Here is a 24,907-nt window from a genome sequence, read left to right as displayed (position 1 = left end):
GTGTGCAAAGCGTGTATAGTCTATTTGATTGCCTTATGAATGTGAAAATCTGAATTCATCGGATCAAAATATTAACATATTATATGATTCTTTGATTAAAAAGTGGTTGGCACAAATCTGTGTACATTGAAAAAATACAGGGGAGAATGTGATGTAAAACTCCCGAGGTGCATTTTGCAAGAAACTCAAAATGTGTGCACCGCTAACGGCTGGTTAAAGCTAACAATTACTGACTTCACAGTCTGTAAACCAATTTACATGTGACTACTGGTGAACTATTTGGAGAGTCCCTCAACCCTGTGCTCAGTAATATTTAGGATATCACTGTAAGAACATTGATTTAACACAAAATGGGGAAAAATACTGCCAAAAAAACCCCACCCTACAGACTAACATCGCCTTAGAGCCACAGCGATGGCTTGGTTATGTTAAAATCTGAATAACGGCCCCTCAAGGCAGAATTATGCAGATTTTAATGACACTTTTACAGCCTGACACCCTTTAAGCTGCTGAGGAAAATCATACATTAGTCATACATTTAGACACTTCAGTGTCAAAACGGACCTCTCCATATCTTATAATCACGTAAAGCTCAATATCATCCCAAAATCTAACTTCAAACCCCATACTGCAGAGGTGTACCAGGCGCTTCCTCATGATCTGCCGTTTAAGAAAGATGAAAAGGATTAGAAGCGGTGAAACATCGGTCCCGGCGGAGAAAGCTCCAGGTGGGGTTGTCGGAGCGTGGAGCTCCTTCCCACTGTACCTCCTTCAGAAGACATAACATGGCTGGGTGAACTCCCCTGTGCAGGGCCCTCATTCTCTCTGTGTCACATCCCATTTGTAATGCTCACGTTAGGTGACTCGCACAACACAGAATCACTGTTTGTGTTTCTTGCATTTTTCTCAGCTGCACCGAAGCTATGCCTCTGTGTGAAACACTACCACTTCATGTGTGTGTGTGTGTGTGTGTGTGTGTGTGTGTGTGTGTGTGTGTGTGTGAGTGAGTGTGTTTACATGTGCAGTGGACGTCCTAGAGATTAACGTTGAGTAAGCGATATCCCTGCCGTCTACAGTATTACTGCCCGTTTTTATCCAGTATCACACTTTCCATTAGGATTTCATAAAGCATTATCACTGTGTGTGTCGCTCTCCATCTCTGCTGCTATTACTCACCTACTATTTCTCCGCTTTCCATCTGAAAGAAGAAGCTTCCCCCCCCCCCCCCCCCCCCCCCCACTAGCTGAACATTTTAAAACCTCTCCTAATTAAAACAGAAAGTCAATCCAAGCAGATGGCGTAGAGCTGGCCTAGGTAATTATTGCCAAGTGAACCATGGCCCCTGTAGACCTCCACTGAAATGAGTAGAAAGCTCAGTTGGATTGGGTAGAAGACGCTCAGACTGTCGGAGAGAAACCGCACGTCTAACCCTGCGGAGGCCACGGACGGGACGAACGGGAGAACTTCAAGGTTCTTCGTCATGCCATCGAACGAAGTCTTCAACACATACTGCATCGCGTTTGGATTCTCAATTCTGCCCTCATCTCTCTTTTTCGTTCGTCTCATGGGTGTCAGATTAATTAATTAATTGGAATACGAATTTGAATGTATTGTATCTTCGAGGATTTGTAGAATCGTATTCCTTTAAACTCTGCATTATGCCTCAGGGTCTCTCTCTCTCTCTCACCTACTTACACGAGTGATAAATAGGTTTTAAAAATATGCATCCCTTATGCGAATACATGTGTTCTTGTGTGTGTGTGTGTGTGTTGCAGGAAACATAATGTGAGCCCACCACTAATGAGTTTATACACTTGAGGGAGGTGTTGGTTAAAAGGATGTCACAATCCTCGTTTGCCCCATAATCATCTTTCTTCACCTTTCAACAAAAGCCCACATTCCTGCTCGCTAATGAGGAAACAAGTGGTACTTAAGCTGCACTCCAGAAAACCTACGCGCTTTTATGTGTTCTAAGAAAAACAACAGTCAGAAATGTGTTTATTTTTTTCGTGGTGACAAACTTCGAGGCGGGGGGTTTAGAGAAGGGAGAGCCCTGAAGGGACAAAGGCAGGAGGGGGGATTGTTTGTCTCAGTGGTTTAATGGGGTCAGTTCATTACGTTTCGAAGAAGAAAGAATGTTAATTTACGTGTGTGAAATGAAACGAGGGTTGCTGATTGTGGTTAGAAGGCTCAAAACGCATTTACCACTTAAACACATGTCCTATTAGAGCGACACTATAAGACATTTCATAATTTATAGCGTCAAGAAGCCGGGATGAGCCGTTATCGGTTTGACTTTGGCACTCTGACACAGGAGATAATTAAGAATGGGGCAATTAAACGAGATTTAGAATGGGAGGCAAGCGGTTTCTAATATGAGTGCTTCTTGGTGGCAGGCTTTCCTAAAAAATAATTACAATCGCATCAGAGATAACGCGTTAGTGACCCAAACTGTGAGTGTGAGAATTACATTTCTGTGGGATATCATGGGCGTTGAAAGCTCAGCCAGTAAGTAAGACGGGTGACACAGAGGAGCTGGACGTGTTCCCTTCACTTTCCACAGGTTCACTACATCCACAGCTCTCACAACTGAGATGAGACGAGCTATATGTTAATACAAATATCAACGTATACGGTGTTTACCCATATAGATAGAACAGGAAAGACAAAAAAAATAGTCACTAGACGACATAAATTCAGGAGTTTTGAGAGAGAAAGCCACTGCAAACTAATAATGGAAATTAAGAAATTTGCAATAGTTTTTTTTTATATTTTGTGTGACTTGCCCCACATATGATACGACGTGTCTTTGTCTGTTACCTCATTAAAAATGAGATAATCACGTTGATTGCTTCTGTTGTACTCTGATTTTTTTTTTCGATGGTAAGGATAGCCGGATCACACGTAAATATGGTCATAAATTACTGCATTAACAAATGTCTCTGGAAAGCCTCCATCTTGCTGAAAAGATGTAGCTGAATTCAACACCTTAACATACACAGCAACCGAGTCAGGCCAGCAGAAATTCCCATCTCAAGAGAATGCAGCTTAAAAGCAATTATGGCGTCCGATGGGTGTGAGGGTTTCTGGAGCTATTTAACCATTAATAAGTACTACTGATGAAGCATACTGGCAGCTCAACGGTAAACTGTACAACTCAATGCAGGGTGTGCTTGTCAGTGTCGCAAACGTTACGACGTTTTGCTCTTCGATCATTAGTCCTTTTCCTTTTTCCAAACCATTCCACCGTGACAGCAGTTAATAAGGAATGACCTGCAAGTACGTTGAACGCTCCATCTTAAGTCTATGTTGTAACTAACTTGTTTGGTGCGACCCGTTTTTAAAAAAAAGTTTAAGTGTAACTCCTCCACTATTTTCACCTGACACTTTGATGCTCTTTCATTCCAGAGTTCGGTTCGTGTCAGCACAGCAAAGACTCTTGAAAAACCACTGCCTGCTCTCTTTCCTTACAGCCCCCTCAGCTGAGCTTACGCTCCCTGCACATCTCTAAACGCTCGATCTAATTTGCAGCATCAGAGCCAAGATGGAGCCAGTTTAGGAGCAGTTGTGACTGTTTAACAACACCAGCCCAGAGAGCTCAGCTTAGGGCCTTTTAAGCCAGTGATTTACTAGACCGGACTGCGGGTCCTCTTGGACTAACGGGCAGAGGAAATTGAATGACTCTGACCTCTGTCTGCTTCTGGCTCACTGGCCGAGCTCGCAGCCGTTGTTGCTGCAGGTGGAGAGTGTTTTTTGAGTGTGTTACTCTTTGAACACAGTGGGTTAGCACGATTTGAGTAGCTACCGTGATAAGCTCTGGGCCGCGACGTGCAAGTTTTGATCACTCTCAGTTTCCATCTTGCTGCTTAAACAGGCTTTTTCCTGGCAAGTTTTTTTTATTTTATTTTTTATTTCCAATTCTCCGCACTCTTGACATGTTTTTCAGCCCGTGGCCTTGCTGCGTTGTAGCTTTCCTTGGTGAACAGGTTTGGGAGGTAAAAGGTTTAAAAGGCTCTCTGAGCTTGCGGTGTTCAGCGGTCGGCATCCATTTTACTGCTCTGTGATGGGGAAAAAACCTGAAAGAGAGATTAGACTTTTGGAGAGGAGCAGATGAAGGGGAGGGGAGGGGCGCTGGAGACGGCACAATGAATAAGACTCAAGAAAATGGGGAATGTGGAGATAATTAATGAGAGGGCTGTCTAGGAGTGGTGAGAGAGAAGGTGAGTCTGATCTCTGGAAAGAGGGGTGATTACCGGCATTCAAATAATGTGACCAGTTTAATGACGGAGATTAAGATCTACTGCAGGCCGACTGTGTCGTTTTGTCTTCACACTTCCTAGTCTCACTATCATTCTCTCTGTCTGTGTCTCTTGAGCAGCCAGGAAGACATGTGCCCCCGCAGAGTTCGCCTGCTTAAATGGCCAGTGTGTCCCGGGACGGTGGCGATGTGACGGGGAACCAGAGTGTCCCGATGGCTCTGATGAGGCAGAGGAGACCTGCAGTAAGTGAAACCACACTCATTATAGTTGGAGTCTGCTGCATAGTTTCAACTCTTCAGGTTAAGATGTCACAAGCAAAGTAAGATCTAAACTACTGTATTTTGCACTCATAATGTCAGTTATAATCCCTCTTTGCAGGAAGAATCTGTGCAGTTATGGTAATAATGTACAATAGGTTAAAGCTGCACAAGGAGACATTAAGGTAGATGTTTACAACGGGTGGTTTGGATAATAAACGGTTCCCCTTCACTTTTTCTTTTGAATATGTTTGGTTGAATCCTGTATGACTTTAAGACTGCTTGTGCGTCTTCCTTCTTATTGGACGTCTTTTTAGTGACATCCCCGTGTTAAAAATATGAAACTGGAATTTAAATTTCTCCGAATTGTTGTCGGTGTTGCTTTCAACTGGACTGGAGGACCTAAGAGGCAGAGTGGGATGCACTTTTACAGCCGATTTGATTTTTTTTTTTGCACGAAGAAAAAACAAAAAACCACGGTGGAATTTTCCGTGTTGCATCTGGGTACGCCACCACGCCATCATCTCAGTCGTTTTAGACCAGATTTAATTTGACTCTCATGGAACCTGTATTCAGGTTGCTCATTTACCTTGGTATCTCGGCTGCAGCTGCCATTCAGCCACCTCCCCTGCCTCCACTCGCCCACGCACTTCAATACTGTCTGATGGAGAGTGCATAGAAAGGCCTCGATTACCTCTCTGCCAAGCTGTTAGAGCCGAGAATCGCTGGCTGGCTCACTTGTAGCCTGCGCCAGTCTAGCACGCCCACACACAGGCTCTGATGGGGGGGGTTACTGTAGGTGAGTCGACGTCTCCACGACCAAGCAGGGCCTCGAGTGTGGGAGGCTTGAACCAGTTATTAATTGTTTTTCTTTCTTTCTTAAATGCTCATTTTGTTTTCTCCCATGGCTGCTTGCCTTTCTCTTGGGGTTACGGAAATCAGATAGAGCTGAAAGCACTGATTTGATGAATATTGATGTCTTGGGGAGAAGCACAGAGTATCCACTCACTGGAGTATAGCTCCAGAAATGTGTCACCCTGAACAGGCGTTTCATCCCTACCAGGTCTTCATCAGGTAAATGTTAGCCTCACTGATTCAGGGTTCAATGAAACACCACTCTTTTTTTTTTTTAGCGTCTGTGCTGTTTGATGCGAAATGCATGCTGGGATACGGGACTTGTCTGCCCACACAAGTTCACAAAAGCCACCTCCCAAAGCTGACGCATGTAGATGGTGACTGTTTGTAATCTACACCAGTTGGACTCAAGAGGAGTACTTTCCAATAATGACTTAAATACTGATGCCTTGTGTTTAGGCAGGATAGTGTAGGTTTGTTACACAACATCATCATCATCATCATCATCATCGTTCACCAGATCGAAACAGACATTTTGAGCCTATTATAAAGCTCTTATAATATTGTGGGAGGGAATTAAATTGCATCAAGCGGCGCAGGAAATGAATCAAGAAAAAGCTGAACAAAATCTTTCAGAGGATGTTCACTCTTGTTTTGGTCCATTTTGATTGGCTGTGCACGTGTGCGTCTGTTGAATGAATAATGTAGCAGCCGAGCAAAGCTTCTGATGTCACCCCCAGAAAGTTGAGTGCGAGGAGGGAGACATACAGGGACCTCTGAAGGATAACAAGTTTATATTGGAAATCCAATTAAAGATAAATGAAGGAAGGATTCATCTCTTGGCTGCAGAATAAAGAGATAGAGATCTGGGCTGAGAAGAAAGCCATTTATATGGAAATCCCTTATGTATTGACTCAATATTGTGGTGTTAAACCTCTGAACACCAACACTGAACATTTTTGTTTGGGTTTTTATTTCTCTCTCTGTAAATAATGATAATAATAATCAGGATAGATTCTTGATTTTGACACAACTTGTCAGAAATATTGTAAGTATCTTAAGGTGCAGATAGAGATATTTGTTATCTTTTTACTTTGCTGTAGGCACAATGGAGACAGTAATGTCCTCCTCCTCCTTCATTCTGAAAGTCAAACTATAATACAGGTAGTCCTCGACGCTGTGCAGCCCTCATTACGTGTTTTAAATGAGAAGTGTCTGATTGAGGCTGTATCCTGAAAAGAGGGCGTGCTAGTGAGATCCACTTCATCACAGATGTCTTTCAGTGTGAGTGGATCCAAGTGTGCCGTAATCACACTGTAGAGAAAGGAGACTCAAGGATGGACATTGTGTGCAAAAATGCACGCGGCATCATCGGCGACGGCAACCAACCTACTCGTGAATCTTATCATCTATCTCATTCATCTCATTCGCTGAAATTACCCTGCCTGTACCTCGGTAAGATAATAAAGATATAATGAGAACTGTGCATACGTCAAGGAAAACCTCTTGACTTGCTGTATTTTTTTTTTTATTTGACTGAAAAAGCAAAAAAAAAACTCTGACATGAACTTTTAGCATTTCAAGAAGAAAGTCCAGACACTGATGTTGGTGACTGATTAGGCTGAAGACGCGTGTAACAGCAACATGAACCTACTACAAGGCAGGGAGACGATCGTATTTAAAAAGGGACGGCGCCAGGATGATAGGCTGAGAATGTTGCTGTGTTAATGGATGGAAGAGACCAGCTGATCAGGAGCAAGGGAATGATGAGGTAGCATGCGTAATAGGAGTGAATAGCATTATATGAGAAGCAAGCTACAGGCCTTAGCATGCAAAAAAAAATATTTTTCCTGGCTGAACTTTCACTAGAACTTCATTTTCTGAAATTCCACCAGGATCAGCATTTTCGCTTAACACCTCAATCCCATGCAACACTTCCCTTTATAGTTGAAAGGCTCCCAAGCTTCACATTTATCAATTAAACTTTGCAAGAGTGATGATTATTGTACCGTCTTAACAGTTGTGGGAAGGGGCGGAATTTCACACAGACTGCATCCAATCTTTAACGTGCTACAGATATGAAATTTGCCATTATGTAAATAGCAGAGACTATACGAGTGCACACCCGTTTTTACACGGGTTAATTACATATACCACAGCGTACACCTTAATGCATCATGCTCCAGTTATGCTGAAGCCTGATAAGACAGGCTGTGCGCTCGCATGCAAACAACCCTCGTCTTGTATTTCATTCTTTTTCGCCCCCCAACTCTCCTGTACTTTATGTCTATTTCAGTTCCACATGTGCACAAACATACAGTACACACACACACACACACACACACACACATTTGCACACACACACACTCAGCTAAGGCGTCTTGGACTCGGTGCTGCAGACATCTGTGCCACAATCATTCTGGCTCGCTGAGTGGATTCCCAATTACACGCTGGAGTAGCGTTACACTGCTTTATTAAGAATTCAAATTCGGGCCACACTGAGCGAGTTACTCGCATTGCCCTGAAAAATGAATGACTCTTTGGAGGAACGTGAAGTGCCGGAGCTCATAGTTTTTGTATTAGATTAATGTGTAATCATGGAGGAACTGGGCCACTGCATCCAGCTGTGCAGCAGCAGCAGCTTCTCTGCTCTTGTCTCTGGCCAGAGCAGTGACATTTCTCTGGGCTTCTAGTTGCCCGAGTCCCTTTTGTTAAGGATTCAACAGGAGTGTTGGCTACTTGACACTTTCTAACTAAATTGCTGAGTTCAGCTCAGTTCTGCATGTCAGTTTGCCCTTTCTGCTTTTGAATTCATTTTGAGGAGATGACAGTCCTAAGGGAACTCGCAGTGTTTCATCTTTCTCAAGGAGTCTTTCATTATGTGAGGACATAACCCTGAACTGGTGCATATTTGGGAAATGTGGAAAAATATGGATTTCTTTTCTTTTTAAATCCGCCATATAGTATTTGCAATTTGCTCTTCTTAAGTGATATACAATTTGTAGTGGATTATGGATATTTTTCTGAAAGGGGTTTTGATGAAAACCTTCTTCTATAAACCGCTTTGTAGATAATGAGCCCCAACCCCGTTGAGCTTTTTCTTGGAGAGTTAATAATAAAGCTTCACTTTTTTATTGACTTCATAATGGGAAGGATGTTCTTGGTAAATATATTTGCACTGCACATACTGAATGTTACATCTGTGTGTGTGTGTGTGTGTGTGTGTGTGTGTGTAATCGTTTGGATTCCTTTTCATGTGAAGATGTGGGTTGATACAGTAGGTGTTATGGGATGGACTGTTTGCATGTAAATTTACTGTATGTAGGCTGTTTATTTCGACATTGCTAATAAGAATAGCCCCACACACACACACACACACACACACACACACACACACACGCACACACACTGAATGCATGGATGTACATTTGCTTTGTGGCTGTTATGCATAGATTTCCCATTTATTTGTTACACAAACGGTTCGTAAGAGGGAACTGGTGCGCTTCATCCTGTTTCAGTTTCGCACTGAACTGAAATAAAATAAGGTATTATCGATGACATTAGCACTAACTGTCCAATTAGTCTCTCTTTCCAAAACCCCACAGTGACATTTAGTCGTTAATAACCCAGTTCACAGTCACAAAAGATATTAAAAAAAAGCATTCAATCCTCACATTTGAGAAGCTGGAACAAGGTCATGTCTGGAATTTACTGAAACAAATTCATCTTTTTTTCCAAATAGTTGATGATTCATTTTACAAATTGATTAATAGTCTGATGTCGATTGCACCTCCAGTGTTTCAACAGTAACCTCATAAAAATGAAATCATAAATGATCACAATGAATTCTCAAGAAGGATGGCTCAGTGCTGAACTCTGTCAATGAACAGCAAGACAGTTCCGTGTTTATATCCACTAATTTGACTATTCTATTAGCATTTGAACGGTTAGCTCTGTGAAAACGCATGAAAAACATTAAAAAAGTCCCAATATTTGTCTGCTTTTATTCAGCTATCCCACTCGGAGAGCTCAGGTACAGCACTTTAATATTAAGTGGAGATGCATGCCACAGTGCATTTACTTGCTAATGCACTTTGCTGAAAATAACAATTTTCCATCTTGTAGTTTGCAAGCAGCAAGTGTTCTCCGCTCTACCAGATCTATAATTCAGAGAGGAGGACATGGCCACGCTAACCCCGGTTTAATGAAGCGGCGAATCTGAGCACGACTCGTGTTATTGAAGCGCTTTGTGCCTTTTTCTGCTATTGAGGCAGAGAAGCCGAGTTATCTCATTAACCACTAGAACCCAAACATTGACATACACAATGCAGGCAGACCCAGATAGACGCTCACAGAGCCACACGCACTCTAGCTCAAAGCCTTATATCCCAGGCGATTGGAATAATGGGTCAGGACTACTCTGATATAGGTTTGTGTCCTTCTGAATGATGATTTTAAGCTACTAACTAACTGATGTTACTAACTGTAACTGGCTATATGGATAAGTCAGGCTGTCACAATCCACACATAAAGGTTGTCGAAAGCTGTAAGATCGGCTCTGTGCAATATATATATATATTAGAAATTATAAGCAGCAAAATAGACATTATTTTATATAAATAGGTTGAAAATGAGTACTTCATTTGTCATGAAACTGCAGTTCGTTATATCAGATCAGTTTCACACATTTTTCAGCTCCAGAGCATTTATTAAGATTTCCTTTATCACAGTGTTGTATCACATGCCTGGTGGAAACTTGACAAATTAAAAGAGTCTTCTTCACGGAAAAGCCAAGTTTAGGGTAAAAGGCTGTCAGCAACAACAAGGTGAATCGTGACGATCAAACGAAGAGTGAAGCTATTAGACCTGTTGAGACGAACACTGCCTCGGGTAAAAGGTGATGAATTCTAAACGGATCTCCTGCCAAACGCCACAGTGGAGACGAATCCTCATTCCTCACTCTGGTGGTAAACAACAGCCAGGCAGTCAGTTTGCCTGTGAGTAATTGGCTTTTATTATGTTGCCTCTTTCTCAAGCAGAAACCCATTACTTACGTCTTTATAAAAACCCGAGGTGTCAATAGCTGTCAAGAGGGGCATTGAGTTACCGCTGCGTTGTCATTTTGAAGTTTCCTGTCTTTGTTTGGGTTCGGGAGGAACAGACATCACGGTTCATTAAAGAGTCATAAGGTAAAAGGACCGGACAGCTCGGTGGTTTTCAGATTCTGCTCCAGTCTTCGCTCTGCCCGCCTCTCCTCCTTCATCTCTTTCCACTTGGTATGGATGGTTTTGATTTTGCTTTAGGATAAAAACCTGAAAGGTCATGCTGCAGTTTTGTCTCCTTTCATACAGTATCTTGCTCGTGGCGTGCCTCCGAAGCTGTCCCATTGTGTTTCTCTTTTCTCTGCTCTCTCCCCGTCAACCGTTCTTTCATTTCCTTTCTCTGATTCTTGTTTTTTTTTGTCATGGTCCTGTTTGGACCTATTTTGTTGAATTAATTCAGACAGAATGCTATTCTCAAAGATTCCACCTCCTCTTTCATCTCAGACATTTCAAAATAAATGTTTTTCTGTGTTGCTCTCCCTGACTCGGCTGTAATCATTCCATTTCAGCTAATCACTCCTTCTCATCCTCAGTTTCTTCATTCGTCATTTAGCTTGTTTGCTCACTTAACAGTCTCGACAGCTGTGTCTGGAAAGTAGGGACCGAAAAATCATATTACAGGGAACAATTGTCTCTGTCGTGCTTGAAGGATCTAGCTCTGACGCAGGCGACATCAAAGACTGTCACACATCCTAACTTACCTTGGTAATGCACTTTTCTCACACAAACTTCCTCGCACATGAAACGGAAACAAAAGAAAGGAAAAAAACGACCCCTTTTGATATCTCAATCTCCTACATTAACCATGAGGGAAATGAAAAGGCTAAGGCAGAGCTGGCAGGTGGAAAAGGTTAACCGCTTGATCACTCCACTTATTTCTTACTATCATGCTGCTGTTTTGCTCACTGTAGGACATTGTTCGACACAATCATGTTGTTTAATAAACTGTCAAGAATGCCAAATGTCAAATTGTGAATTAAAGTAAGCTTTTTTTTTTTTACACTAGCACGACACTGAAATTTGTTTACAACTACGTTTGGACAGGAAACAAATGGTTGTAGGTAGATGTTACTACTCAACCTGTTATACAATGTTCTCTCTGAGGCTAGTGTTCTCTGCTGCAACAGCACTGCAGTGGCCTGTGTGTGTGTGTGTGTGTGTGTGTGTGTGTGTGTGTGTGTGTGTTGGGGGGAGGGAGGGGGGGGGGGGGGGGGGGGGGGTCAGGGCCTGGCTGCATCAGCCATTTTCACTGCTCAGTCTCCCCAGGCACCAGCTGCCTCTCCAGCCTTCTCGGTACTGTCACCCCTGTGTGCTGCAGGGACAGTCGCACACTCCGAAGGGCTGAGAAATGACCCTTCATACTCAAACGGCATCTAATGTCGGTCCCCTTGCATATCTGCCAGGCCGGTATACTGTTTGGTGCGGATCTATCTGTATCGACATTTATGTTGGCCGATGGGTAGCGAGAACGTTCACACGGAGGTGCAAACCGCTCCTCTTCTTCATGCACAACACTTAGCTCCTTGTTGCAGTTCTCAATCCAGATTAAGAGGCTGATGTTGGCCTACAGGGAACGGAGCTGCTCCTTCCTACCTCCTAGCCATGACCAAAGCCCTACTCTGGTCCGACCATTGCGCTCCTCTGCTTCTGGATGATTGACCTCCCTTGTCACTCTGAGGAGCCTGTGGTCGCTCATCTCGGTCGAGGCACTTTTCTATTCTGGTACCACAGTGGTGGAATGAATTCACGAGTGAAGGACAGCATAGTCGGTCTTAATAATCGCTCCCCTTTTCAGGCTCCACCTCGCCACCCAGGCCTTTTCTTTGTCGTTCTTCTTTCTGCATGTCATCCCCGCTCTCCTCTTTCCAGTCGTACCATATCTTTGATATTGTAACTTTAAAAAGTGTTTTTGATTTGCGTTGAAGAGCTTCCATCATGAGAACATTGTTATTGTAAATTACTGCTTGGTCAGAAACTAAGAAAACTATTTTCAAAAGAATAAATAAATATCGGCCAATATATCTGATTTTGAAACTCTCAAATATTGGTATTAGCTCCCAAAATCTGGTGGCACGTGGCAGAAAATACACTAATCTTTTACAACTTGTCTGATCCCTCAGAACACGAATTTACGATGTATAAATAAACACAAATTAATGTTAAAACCATTCAAAAATCACAGATTTTTGTTAAAACAGACGTAACTTAAAATCCTCCCTGCAATTTAAACTCTGTCGTTTTCATTGTAGATATACAGTTGATTATTTAATAATTCAAATCTACTGCATCTTGAATTTACATTAGATGAAAAAGGAATACAATTTTATCTTAAGTGCAATCTTCTAACGAATGCATTTCCATATGAGCAGATGTGCTTTGTTCGGAAAGACCTGGTCTGTCTGGTCCAATTTCCCACAATGCAGTTTAGGCCTAGCATTGCTCGGGACATCATCAGAGATTCTTGTAACCTCATAAATGATATTCATTATGGAGAGCGTGTTCTCAGTGATCACGCTAGTACTAATGATCCTCACATGGCATTGTTTGTCAGCTTCGGCAATGCTGTTTCAGTGATGTCATGTAAAAAAGAAAACATGACCGTTGAAAGGTCTCCGAGCTAACTTTAATTTTGCCTGAGGGTACGTGGAAGAATTGTAGAGAAGCTCAACAGATTTAAAAATAAAGAAAATAAGATTTGCTGAAAAAAAAAAAAATCCATCCACATAATCAGTTGTATCGTCTGAACACTGCGTCTTGTATTTAGTGCATGAAAGCCAGTTAGACAAAGCTTATAGTAAAGCTATACAGCTCAAATATTTGGTTATAATTATATTAATATTACTAATACAATTAAAAGTGATGGATAAACTTACAATTAATGTATAAATGGTTCGAAATAATGGTTAAATGGCCAAAGTAGTTGGCTGAAAGTAATGGATATATGGTTGAAATATATGTCTAAAAGTAATGGATAAATAAATAATAATTAAACAGATAAAGGGTTAAAAGTGCAGTAAATGACAATATCCACTTTTATACAAACAATAATGTTAAATAGATTGAAATGCTTTTAAAATTCAAATGAATACAAAATATAATGAAGGAATTCTTCAGTTCAGCTTTGGGGGGCTGCATGGGACAATGAAAAGTTGGGAATTATTGTTAAATACAAATATAATATGAAAATGAAACGATCAAAAAGTTCAATGACTTTTCATGTAGGCTAACCCCTCGATTTCATACTGGGAGGCTTAAGGCTGCACTGTAAGCAAAGATGTATAATTAACAACATGCACTGTAATCTGGATCAAACCTACCCTCTGCCAACTAGAGCAGATTGGCAGGAAACGGAGAAGGGGGGGGGGGGGGGGCTTGTTTTTTTTCTTTTGCTATACAGCCAACTGTGCATTTGCTGTATTTCATGATCTTTCGGCATGCCTCTTTAGAGGCGGCCCAGACAGTAAAATCAATTGGCCAGTGTGGTGGAGTTTTGGATGAGTTTTAACTGCGTCGTGGGGGTGATAGGAATCGAGTCCAGCGGTGTCTGTAGTTGTTCTTTGCTGCCTTTATGGGACCATAAAGCCACTGCAGTAATCTCCCTTTTCTCTTTTCATCTCTGCCCACAGGCAAACAGACGTGCCCTCCAGAGAAATTTGACTGTGGGGGATCCACCAACAAGTGTGTCTCGTTGTCATGGCGATGTGATGGGGAGAAGGATTGCGAAAACGGGGCGGATGAGGAGGACTGTGCGTCTGGTGAGTTTGATGAGGTCTGCTGTTAGTCCTCCACTATGATGGAAATTACCTCAAAGAAACACATGAGCCACTGTTCTCCGACTGCATTTCAAGAAAAATGAATTCTAAAAGTGTCAGTGGCAGATGTGCAGACGTGAATGACTTGACGAGGCAAGATTCCTCCTTTTTTTTTGTATTTTCTGGGGTTTCATCCTTTCTGATCTCACTTATCATCCAGAGGCTTTCGACGATGAAAGCACAGTAGATAACACTTCATATAATTAGAGGGATTTAAAGTGAGGTTTGAGTTTTAAGCGAGCTGCACTTAACAACAAAGTCATCTTTGATGTGGAATGACTTCTGGTGTGGAGTATCAGATATTTACAGCTTTCTGTCTTTCTGTCGCCACATCTTGAACCTTGAGTCTTTAGACTTTCCACTGCAGGGGCCTCATAACCATCAAAAATGACATCACCTCCTACCCAGCCAATCAGACAACTCAACCGTGCGCTTCCCCAACCCCCCCCCACCCCCCCACCCGCTGCAGGGACTATCCTTGCCCTACTTCTGAGGCGGCGTGAAGAATCGGCTTCGTCTTTTCTCTCTTTCCTCTTGCTTCTTCGCATCAAAAAAAAAAAAAAATTGATTGAGGCAACAGAGCTGTGGGGTGTTTAGACTTTGAAGATGAAGAGCATGTGGCGGTAAATGCAGGGAGAAAAAAAAAAAAAAAAAAAGAAGCCATCTCCTTATTATCCTATATAAATGATGATGTTCGTCTTTTCAGGCATTTGTTTCCTGTCAGTTGTTTGTGTGTGTGGGTGTTGACAATATGCCTCTCTGGCGTTTAAGCAATTCATGTTTGTTTTTTTGTTTTTTTCAAGGATACACAAGAGTGTTTATTTAGAGAGGAAGCCAAAATAGATTGGGCATACAATTAAAACACAAATCAGAGAAATTCTCCTCTTGAATATATATATTTACCATCACCTCATTGAATGATACCCGATACAAATTCTTTCAATTCGTCTCGTGTTAATGATATTTTTTGCCAGATCAGCCTACAAGTGGCCTGTCAGCGACTCCCCTCCTCCAAGTGGCCCCGCACTCTCACACCAAGTGGTAGTGATTCCAGTGACTTAAGTTCTAATGCCTTCTTAGCTCGGATGGCTTTTCACTGCGCTGTCCATTGAGACCCAGTCTAGCCTGCGCTAATCCTTTTTTTCATTCTAATGTCTGTATTGATGCAGCAGCCTTAAGCTTCTCAGTAGTGACACGAGGGCAGGCAGCAGGCTGCCGCCCACCCAGGCAAAGGCCAACATCCCTCCAGAGGTAAATGCCACTCAGCGTGACCAGGAGGGAGAAGTTGACTGCAGTGCAGCACAGCGCTAGATAGCATCACCAATTAGGCTTATTAAGTACTGCTCAGTCCAGTTTATCCGAAGACTGATTAGTCCCACCGCCGGCCTGAAAGATGACGTCTAAATCAAGTGCAAGAAGCTTTTAACCGTTGCCTCACAGCAGATCATGTTTGTGGTCCGGACCAGTGACTGATGTTCACGTTGCTACGTTTGCATTTGTGTCCAGTACCAATGGTAAGAACCGATGCAGGAAGTAGTCTGATGTTCGTAGAACTACATCTAATTCTAACCCTTAACAATAACAAGGAGTTTCCCTTATGTTAGTGATCGATGCCTAAACCTAGACAGCCCTCACCCATACTGCATTGGCTGGCTGTTCTGTGAATACAGAAAAACATTCACAGTGCACATTCAGCACAATCCATTTAACTCGCCAAGTGAGGTGAGAGACGAGTGGTTGAATTGACCAATTGTACGTTTCAGTTTGTCTGTGTGTTTAGCGGTCCAGCTGTTGGCACATGGGCAGCGAGAGAATTCACCTCAAAGCAGCGTTAACTAAGCCGTATGTTTGGGTTTAGAGGGAGACAATTAATGAAGACGATGTTTCGAATGATGGAGAAGCAGTCGTACAAAAATCTTAAATATAGCAATTTTATGACCGGTGTATGCATCCAATTGCTTTTTGCTCCTGCCGGCCAAAGGCTTGGCTGCAAATCTCAGAGAGTATGGCTGCAAATGTAGTAACAAATCATATTTGAGTGCAGTTAACTTAAAATATTGAAGCGTACATGGGAAGTGTCGGCACTATTGAGCATCAAACGTTGAAGGGACTCCCCAAGTGTAAACAAGAAACAAAAATGCTGCCACAATGTCTTGTCTCTGCCACAGCAGAATCACCATTGTTAGAGATAAACCTGTTGTGTTTAACGGAGAATTCTGAATTGTGATTACATGCTCATGCAATCATGCAGAAAGATGGTAAGCGGTAAAATGATCCTTTCAGGGGCTGCATTATCAGATTTTTGGTGCTTAAATAAAACAAAACAGGAATCCCCTCTTTCTGCAGCTACTGGCCATTTTTTTAAAAAAAACGTTGCACATCTGGCCACTGCGGCCAGAGCTTTAAGCCTTTGCCCCGTCTCTTTTTCTCACATTCCTGTCACAGGCAGAAGTGATGGAAACTCCTACCCCACCCCAGGGGGCCAGGCATGCTTTGAAAAGCGTTAGACAGACTCCACATTCATCGCCTTACATTTGAATGAACCTCTCGCAATTCACAGTTTTAGTGTTACATCGGCACTTTTTTTTCCTCTTCAGACTGACTTATTTTTGATCAAACCAAGAGTTATAGACATGACTGACACATAAATGACACTGACACATAAATCATTTGGACAGTTGAAGGGACACATCAAGTCATCCTCCGCTTGACTGCACCGTGCGACTACGGTAATAGTTGGTTATAAGACGTATGAGTTGTCTCTGTGACAGGTCATAGATAGATAGGTAACAACCAAGCACAGAAATGAGGTATTTTGTAACGCAAAATAATGTGGAGGAAATGGCTGCTGTGAAACGTTGAGTGCCAGTACTTTTTACTCGATTTCTTTTCGTGAGCACGATCAAGCTTAAACAGTCTCACAGTGAGCATGGCATTCAAATTTACACTCACAATGTGAGTTGAGAGCTCTTCATTCCCAAATATGACTGCAGCTGGAATGTACTGAGTTAGCCCCAGTGCGCTCCGCTATCAGTAGAAATTGAAAGAGTGAATAGCCCAGCGCAGATTCACAAAAGTAAATCTCGCGGAGGCATCCTGCTAATTGAGGCATCCACATGTTGAATTATGTATTAAGTAGAATCTAGCCCTCACCAGAGGAAGCTTTCCTTGATCAACATTACATTAAGCAGCACTTCTGGAGAGACTCCGTGAGAAAGTTGAACTGTCCTCAGCCCTCACTGATGTGGAGATTAATGTGCACTCACTCTCCAGGCTTCTCTCTTGAGCACGCCTGTCTGCTGGGATCTGCTGAGAAGCGCAGGAGCCGGTCTGGATTTGTATGTTTTCACGTGTGTTTGCATTTGTGTCAGATTTGAGCTGCCTGCCTGGCCTGTGCACACAACAGTTCTGTGAAGTTGTATTTTCTGCATGTTTCCTGATTCATATTTAATGCTGCTTGGATAGTATGAGGCAAACAATTACTTCCTGCACTGCTCACAGCTGTCTCTGGCAGATAGTGTGCATCCCCACCGATGAAGGACCGTTTTACAGAACTGCATCCTCCGACCCAAAAAAATCATTCAGCTAATCGAAATCTAGACAGGTGGGTGTTTTGTCTCTTCTCGCCATTGGCCCCTCAGTTAGCTGACCTTCTCAGTCAGTAAGGATGTCAGAGAGGAAGTTAAAACACTCCCACCTTGTCCTCTATTATCTTCCCTCGGTTGTTACTGTAGACGAGATGAGTCGTCTCTTCCCTATTCCAGCAGCGTTTCCTCTGTAAATGTTTGCGTAGCATCACGGGAAAGGTCAGCTACTGAGCCATTTCCCTGGTGAGGCACTGTGACCTTGCTGCAGTGACTGTGGCGAGTGGACCTCAGCTCTGAACTGTCCCTTCAGTTTAAGTCTGTGATATCTGTGTGAAAGCGGTGAGGACGTTAAGCTGCGCAGACGGTGACTGATATGCTCAGAGGAGGTTTTTACACGCTTACCCTCAACCCGGATGTCTTTCTTTTCATTTTTACGTCTCCCTCTGTCCCTCCACCTACACAAAAAAAATATAATTTATTCACCTTTCTGTCTTTCCTTTGTGCATTCTAACTATTCACATACTCTCTCTCTCTCTCTCTCTCTCTCTCTCTCTCTCTCTCTCTCTCTCTCTCTCTCTCTCTCACATACACACACACACACACCACTCACTCATCAGCTGTAATGTTAACGTGAGTTGAGTAGAACGACCAGTCATCTCTTGCCCTTTCATCTTAGCCAGTTGCTGCTGGCAAAAATCTCCCATCATCAAAGCTGCCAGGAAAAAAGTAAAGTGTGTTACGCTGCAGCTACCGACTACTAAGCTGGTAGTCATAGAAAAGATTCCCCCTCCCAAGTTATTGAGGAAGGGGGCAATACATGGTTGTGTGCCACCAGTGTAAAGCTCTCAAGGAATGTAGCGCTTTTATAGAGTTTGTATTATTAGTTGACATTATTGTGTAGTTCCTGTTGGAGGTTGTGTTTGCCTTGATAACAAAAAGGAACTGAGGTAGCCACCTCTGTTAGCAAAGTTAGCATAAATTGCTAGCTGTCACAAGAACAATCTATCTAAATGCTAACACCAGCATGCTATCACAGAAGGTAAACGGATGTTTAGCAGGTTTAACGTTTAGCATGACTTAAGCGTTGTACACATAAACATAGAAGGTTGTGTGGCGTTACAACAAATGCAGAATCTAATTTCTGTGTGTACATAAATGATATGCTGTATAGTACACAATGTACATGAAATGTATACATACAGTCCATATTTACACATCGATTTGGCGTATTTTTGGCAGTATGTATACTACTTTCCTGCTTTTATTCACGCAACCAAATTCTGTATATACTATCTAAATCTACCAACCCAATGAGTGAAATGTGGGGTCCCTCTATTCAGAGTGCTGTGATTTAGTGCTTGTACTGCAGGTACTTTGCGCGAAATGAAACGGGGAAAAAGCATACAACACATTAAGAGAATGCAGGAAGGTAGTCTGTGGGCTCAAAGTTGCTCCAAAGACCTCAGATTCATTTGCTCAGCGCCTCTTCGCCACTGGAAAACAAAGTCTCTGCAGTGTAACCAGGCCACTCATGTACATTACTAATGCTCTGCCCCCTGTGTAATAATGTACATGACTCTTGAATCTCATTCATTATTTAGTGACAAATTAGTATGGAGTTGGAGTAGAGGCACAACAGGCACAGTAGTTATAAAACACATCAGTATCAGATGGCGCTTGTTTAATATTGATGAATATAAACCCTTTTACTGAACGAAATCTTGACGCTTGTTTTTCGTATCGGCTGCTCTCCCGTGCTTCTGTGGCAATCATACCGGTACGTGAATTACACACTGAGAAAATAGATAGGGACTAGGAATAGAACTAGGACCCCCATCCTGCACCTGATGTTTGTTCCCCCAGTTTAACTCGGCACATGAAAATGCATGCGATTTTCCACTCTAATGAGATATTAAATTGATATGTGTTTTTTTTTGTTTTTTTTTATTCTGCTTGGTTGTAGTGTTTTTGCTTTAATTAGTCAACCAAGGACACTTAGCTTATCATTATTTTTAACTGATGGTTAAATGTTGATGCCTGTTCAGAGCATTGCAAACTGATTTATTCTCTAGCCATTGAAAAGCCGTTTTGATCGAAATATTAGTATCAGAATTACAAATCGCTGCACATCAAATCCTGACAGACAACATGCACTCGCTTTACAATGGGCTGATTCTGTGTAGAATGTCTTAAAACAGCAATCCCCTTCCTGTAACCAGCCTTAACAGCCAAAGGCGGCGGTGTTGAAGTTGAACTCCCTGTGGTTTGTATAAATATCAAATTCCTCTTCTCCCGGTGCTGGCCTCTGTGCCGCTATGGGCTCACAGTGGAAACCTCAACTCTCTTCACAGCCTGAGCGCTTTTTGGACAGACTTGAGTAGAGACAGAGAAAACTGTAGAAGGCTGAGAGAGAGAGAGAGAGAGAGAGAGAGAGAGAGAGAAAGAGAGAGAGAGAGAGAGAGAGAGAGAGAGAGAGAAAATGATTTACAGACGCTGTGAGGTTGGCCTTGAAGGGGAGACAGCGTTACAGTACAACACTTTTCCTTCCTGCAGAGAAACATTTGTGTTCTAACATACAGTTTATGGATAACCAGCGTCTCCTTGTTGGTTATAGATAAGAGAAAGATAAAACAATCACACTAGAAAGACAGATCTTTTGAAAGAGGAGGAAGTATCATCACCTCTCCTTCCTGTCCACCCCTCTTTCTGTCTCTTCCTCAGTTCTGATGACTTTCAGCCGCTCTGAGAAACTCTTATTCCCGTCACTGTGTCCCTATGTGAAGCTAATTCAAGCCTCTACTTAATTCCCTGTCATCAACCTACAGATACTGTTGAAGCTTCGTCTTTTATTTCACGTACTGCAAACAAAACCTGGGGTGATTGTTACATCTCAGTTCATTTTTTCAAAGCGCAGGCCTTTTTAATATATTCATTAAATTCGGACCATGCAGGCCCTCATTCGCCCTTCAAACTCCTTTCTGAGGTTTGTTCCTTTCTGCCCGTCCTCTAGATGCCAAAGCCTGCCCCAGCGGTGAGTTCATGTGTGCCAACCGCAAGTGCTTGGCCACCGTCAACGTGTGCGACGGGGACGACGACTGTGGAGACGGCAGCGATGAGCTCAAGTGTGCGTCCCCTCTGACCTGCGGGCCCAACCATCTCCGCTGTAACACCTCGGAGTGTGTGCCGCTCATGTGGAGCTGCGACGGAGACCCCGACTGCTCCGACAGCTCGGACGAGGGTCCGGAGCGCTGCGGCAGCGACGGGGTCCCCTACCTGCCCAACCGCCGGACAAACTGCACTGCTGGGGAGTTTCGCTGCGCCAATGGGGAGTGCGTGAGGCTGACCTGGAAGTGTGACGGAGATCCAGACTGCAAGGACAAGTCTGATGAGTCGGACTGCCGTGAGTTTCTCTTTCTGTCTCTTTTCTCGGCATCTCCTTGCCTTCCTCCCCTTATACTGTACTCTCATGTGCATCTTCTTTTAACTTGCAGGAGCTCCTACGTTCTCTATTGTATGAAGGCTGTCCTTGTTTCATATTTCACGGCTATCCTCTCTGTTTAAAAGGGTTTATGTACATATGGATGGGTTCAGGTATAGTTTCAGTACAATAGAGAATAGTAACCATAAAGAGGCTACAGCTGTGTCTCATGCTACTTGCTAATTCTAGGCTGGTTTTGAGTATCTGCTCTTGTTTGCAACGGGCAGTTTTGTTCCAATTTTTGTGGGTTTTCATTTACTGTAACTATAACATATTATGCCATATTAACTAGTCAAATGCCGACACATTCGGAAATGATTACCCTGAATGTCAGTATTATTTTACATCTATCTTTGTGCAAAGAGTCATCATTGTTTGTTTCGATATCCGTTTGCTTTGAGACTGCAGAGAATCTCAACAAACAATATTTCATGCCTCTTCTGAGGTGTTACTTTGCCATTTAGCACATTCCCACTATATGCTTGAAGTTGGGGTAAGGTTTCTTTTTTTTTTCTTTTTTAAAATGTGTCTGGTAAAAGAATGTGTTTCTGTTGATACACACAGTGTGAAGATGGAGCCTTGTGATAAAACAGGTTTTCCTATTAGCTGGTCATGGATGGGCGAGCCCTGAAGCTCCTGTCTCACTAAGCCAGAGTGTGAAGCCCTGATAGTCCCACTATTCATTATCTTGATGTGTGGCGCACATATCACACCCACCTCTCACTCTCTGTGGTGTCATATAGGAGACACTTACACGAGATTGATGATTAGTTAGCCAACTGGAACCCTGCATTAAGAGAGGGGTCTGGAGGCCTAACCTCATATTTGTTCAGAGGTTACCATTTACCTCCACTACCTTTGCTATATTCACATGCTCTAATGTCCATGTGAGGATTATTTTGCCATATAAATGTAATGCTATAGTGACATAACATACAGTGTCTGTATGCAATCCTCGGTAACTGGCTTATCACATCTGCCAGATACAGAAAACACTGTATAAAGAGTATGCTATTAGTGTTTCCATGTGCCTACGTGTGTGTGTGTGTGTGTGTGTGTGTGTGTGTGTGTGTGTGTGTGTGTCCAGGTTACAGCGGCCCGTCTCCATTACATTCCCTCCGTTCAGCTCATCTTGTGATAACACTAAATCATATCCTCCTCAGTCATATACGTATATTGCTTTTTAGTGTGATTTAGAAAGGAGTTATATGAGCACGCCTGGGCCCGGGTGATGAAAAGCTTTCCTGTGCTTGGGATATTAATGAAACGTGGTGTAGCTTCATGCAGCGTCCATCTTTGCGTTACTGTATTGAGAATCATTCATCACAAGCCCTCAGTTTGACTCTCTTTGTCCCAGGCAGCACCTAACACAGGCTGTGAATGGATAGAAGTACGGGACACAACCCTTTTGATTCCATGCATGCTTCTACAAAGAATCCTTTGAAGTATGTTTTTGGGCATGTCTTGCTCTTATTAGAAAGGCAAAAGTAGAGAGACTCGTGAAAAACTGATGAAGTGAAATAAAAAATAAATAAAAAAGGTCTTGGGCTGGTTTCGGCCACAGGATGTTGTGATCCTCTTGAAGGGATTAAAGTGGATTTACAAGTCCAGTTTCAAGTGTGTGTGTCTATGTGTGTGTGTGTGTGTGTGTGTGTGTGTGTGTGTGTGTGCCTCTTGCAGCTCTGTTGACGTGTCGTCCCGATGAGTTCCAGTGCGGTGATGGTTCCTGCATCCACGGCACCAAGCAGTGTAACAAGGTCCACGACTGTCCTGACCACAGCGACGAATCTGGCTGCGTCAACGGTGGGTAAACCTGTCATCGCTGTCTGGAGGCCTAGCTGCCAGAATCTGTCCTCCTGTTCGCCTGTCGTCTTCTTTTCTGCCGGAGTCTGTTTGAATCAGTCTTCCCGTTTGATGTTCTGACTGTCGGTGTGTATATATATATATATATATATATATATATATATATATATATATATATATATATATATATATATATTTGATTCAGTGTGTCTCAGTCCTGTACTCTTCTCTGAAATGCTGTAAAATGAAGAGTGATGACCAGCTGTATTTGTTGTACAAGTGAAGGAAATTCAAGATAGAAGTAACATACCTGTGGCTGACCTCACAGTACATGCTACAACTTTTTATTAGCTTGTCTGCTCTATCTTTACTCCCACTACTTTTCAAATGTTTTTCAGCTTGTGGTTTGAATTAATGAAGTCTAATGTCAGTTTGCGCGAAATGTAATGAAAACTGATGAATAGCAAATATAACACCTTAAAGTTGCAATCCTTAAGATAGCAGTCCTGGTAGATTTGAGCAGCTAATTGTCAGTTGTGAGTGCACGGCTAAACTGGTGTTAAAAATATAATTGTCCAATGATCTGATTACAGCACAGAGATAGGCTACCTTACCTTGCTGGAGAGTTGAATGTGCGCAGCCTGCAGCTTTTTATCCAAACAGATCATTGTGGCTGCTTTTTCTCCTTTCATTACTATTATATAATATAATATTTAAAACTCACCCGCTGTCAAACAAATTGCAGAAAATGACTGTAAAAAAAAAGAAAAAAAAAGTGTGATAAACGATTGTGTTTAGTGCTAACCGTGGACCGTGGTGATAAAAACGTTATGAAACATATGTTATATTTTGCCAGTTGAACGCTTTTAATGTGGAGCAGGATCAGGAGGCGTTCCCTTTGCATTTGCATGAACTTAATATAGCTATGATAAAGACAGTGAGCCGTCTGATATCAATGAGATAAAATAAAGCTGGATTACCTGCTGCATTGCTTCCTGGAGATAATTGCAGAATGCAAATACGACCAATGGCTATTGCAGAAACAATGCTGACCATAAATAATATTAAAAAAAAAAGGTGTGATTTCATGAAAGCCATACAAGTTAGAACTTCCTTTGAACACATTTATGTGGGATTCTTCCGGGGTTAAATGATTGTGAAATGAATTGCTATTTGATTGTTGTGAGGATCCAACCCAGTGCTTTTTGTAAGCTGATTTCATAACTTCTTCTTCTATACATAATACATGATGCATAATTTACCAGCATACTGCAAATGTACGTTACAGAAAATGTAACCCTAGTACTGAGCACCTGGACCAAATTAAAGTTCAGCTTTGATCACACCGGGCTTTTTATGTGGGATGATTTGAATATCTGTCAGTGAGGAGTATTTATTGCCGTCACTTGGTTCATGCGAGCCTTCAGTAATTTGGTGAACCACTGCAGATATTCAATATGACATCGCACACTTTTTTTTGATGCATGAGTTTCTGAATCACTTTGCAACAGCTTATACGAATAAACGTCTGTCAAGTTTATAGCGTGGATGCTGATCTAGCTTCTGCTGTTCTCTCGCAGCCACAAAATGCGAGGGCCCCCTGAAGTTCCTGTGTAAGAACGGCGAGTGCATCGACAGCTCCAAAGTGTGTGACTCTGTCAAGGACTGCAAGGACCGATCGGATGAGCCCAAGAAGGAGTGCGGTAAGAGGACTTTCTGCTGGACACGAGTGCTTGGATGTGACCTCCGCTGTT

The 24,907-nt window shown here is 42.5% G+C and overlaps 1 protein-coding gene across 3 annotated transcripts in view; it reads left to right on the top strand.

The window, feature by feature from the left end:
* Positions 1 to 24,907, top strand: part of LOC137892397 (low-density lipoprotein receptor-related protein 8-like) — a 68,948-nt gene that overhangs the window by 20,248 nt on the left and 23,793 nt on the right. For all 3 annotated transcript variants that reach the window (XM_068737473.1, XM_068737474.1, XM_068737472.1), the window contains exons 3-7: positions 4,379 to 4,501; positions 14,100 to 14,228; positions 20,883 to 21,272; positions 23,031 to 23,153; positions 24,734 to 24,856. In XM_068737473.1, the coding sequence (XP_068593574.1) occupies positions 4,379 to 4,501; positions 14,100 to 14,228; positions 20,883 to 21,272; positions 23,031 to 23,153; positions 24,734 to 24,856 (888 nt within the window). The remainder of the gene's footprint in view (positions 1 to 4,378; positions 4,502 to 14,099; positions 14,229 to 20,882; positions 21,273 to 23,030; positions 23,154 to 24,733; positions 24,857 to 24,907) is intronic.

This window comes from Cebidichthys violaceus, unplaced genomic scaffold (assembly GCF_023349555.1).
Source record: "Cebidichthys violaceus isolate CVI_PGR_0920_01 unplaced genomic scaffold, fCebVio1.0.p SCAF_8, whole genome shotgun sequence".
Classification (NCBI taxonomy): domain Eukaryota; kingdom Metazoa; phylum Chordata; class Actinopteri; order Perciformes; family Stichaeidae; genus Cebidichthys; species Cebidichthys violaceus.
Note: the sequence above shows the minus strand (reverse complement) of the source record. Positions and strands in the feature narration are given on the sequence as shown.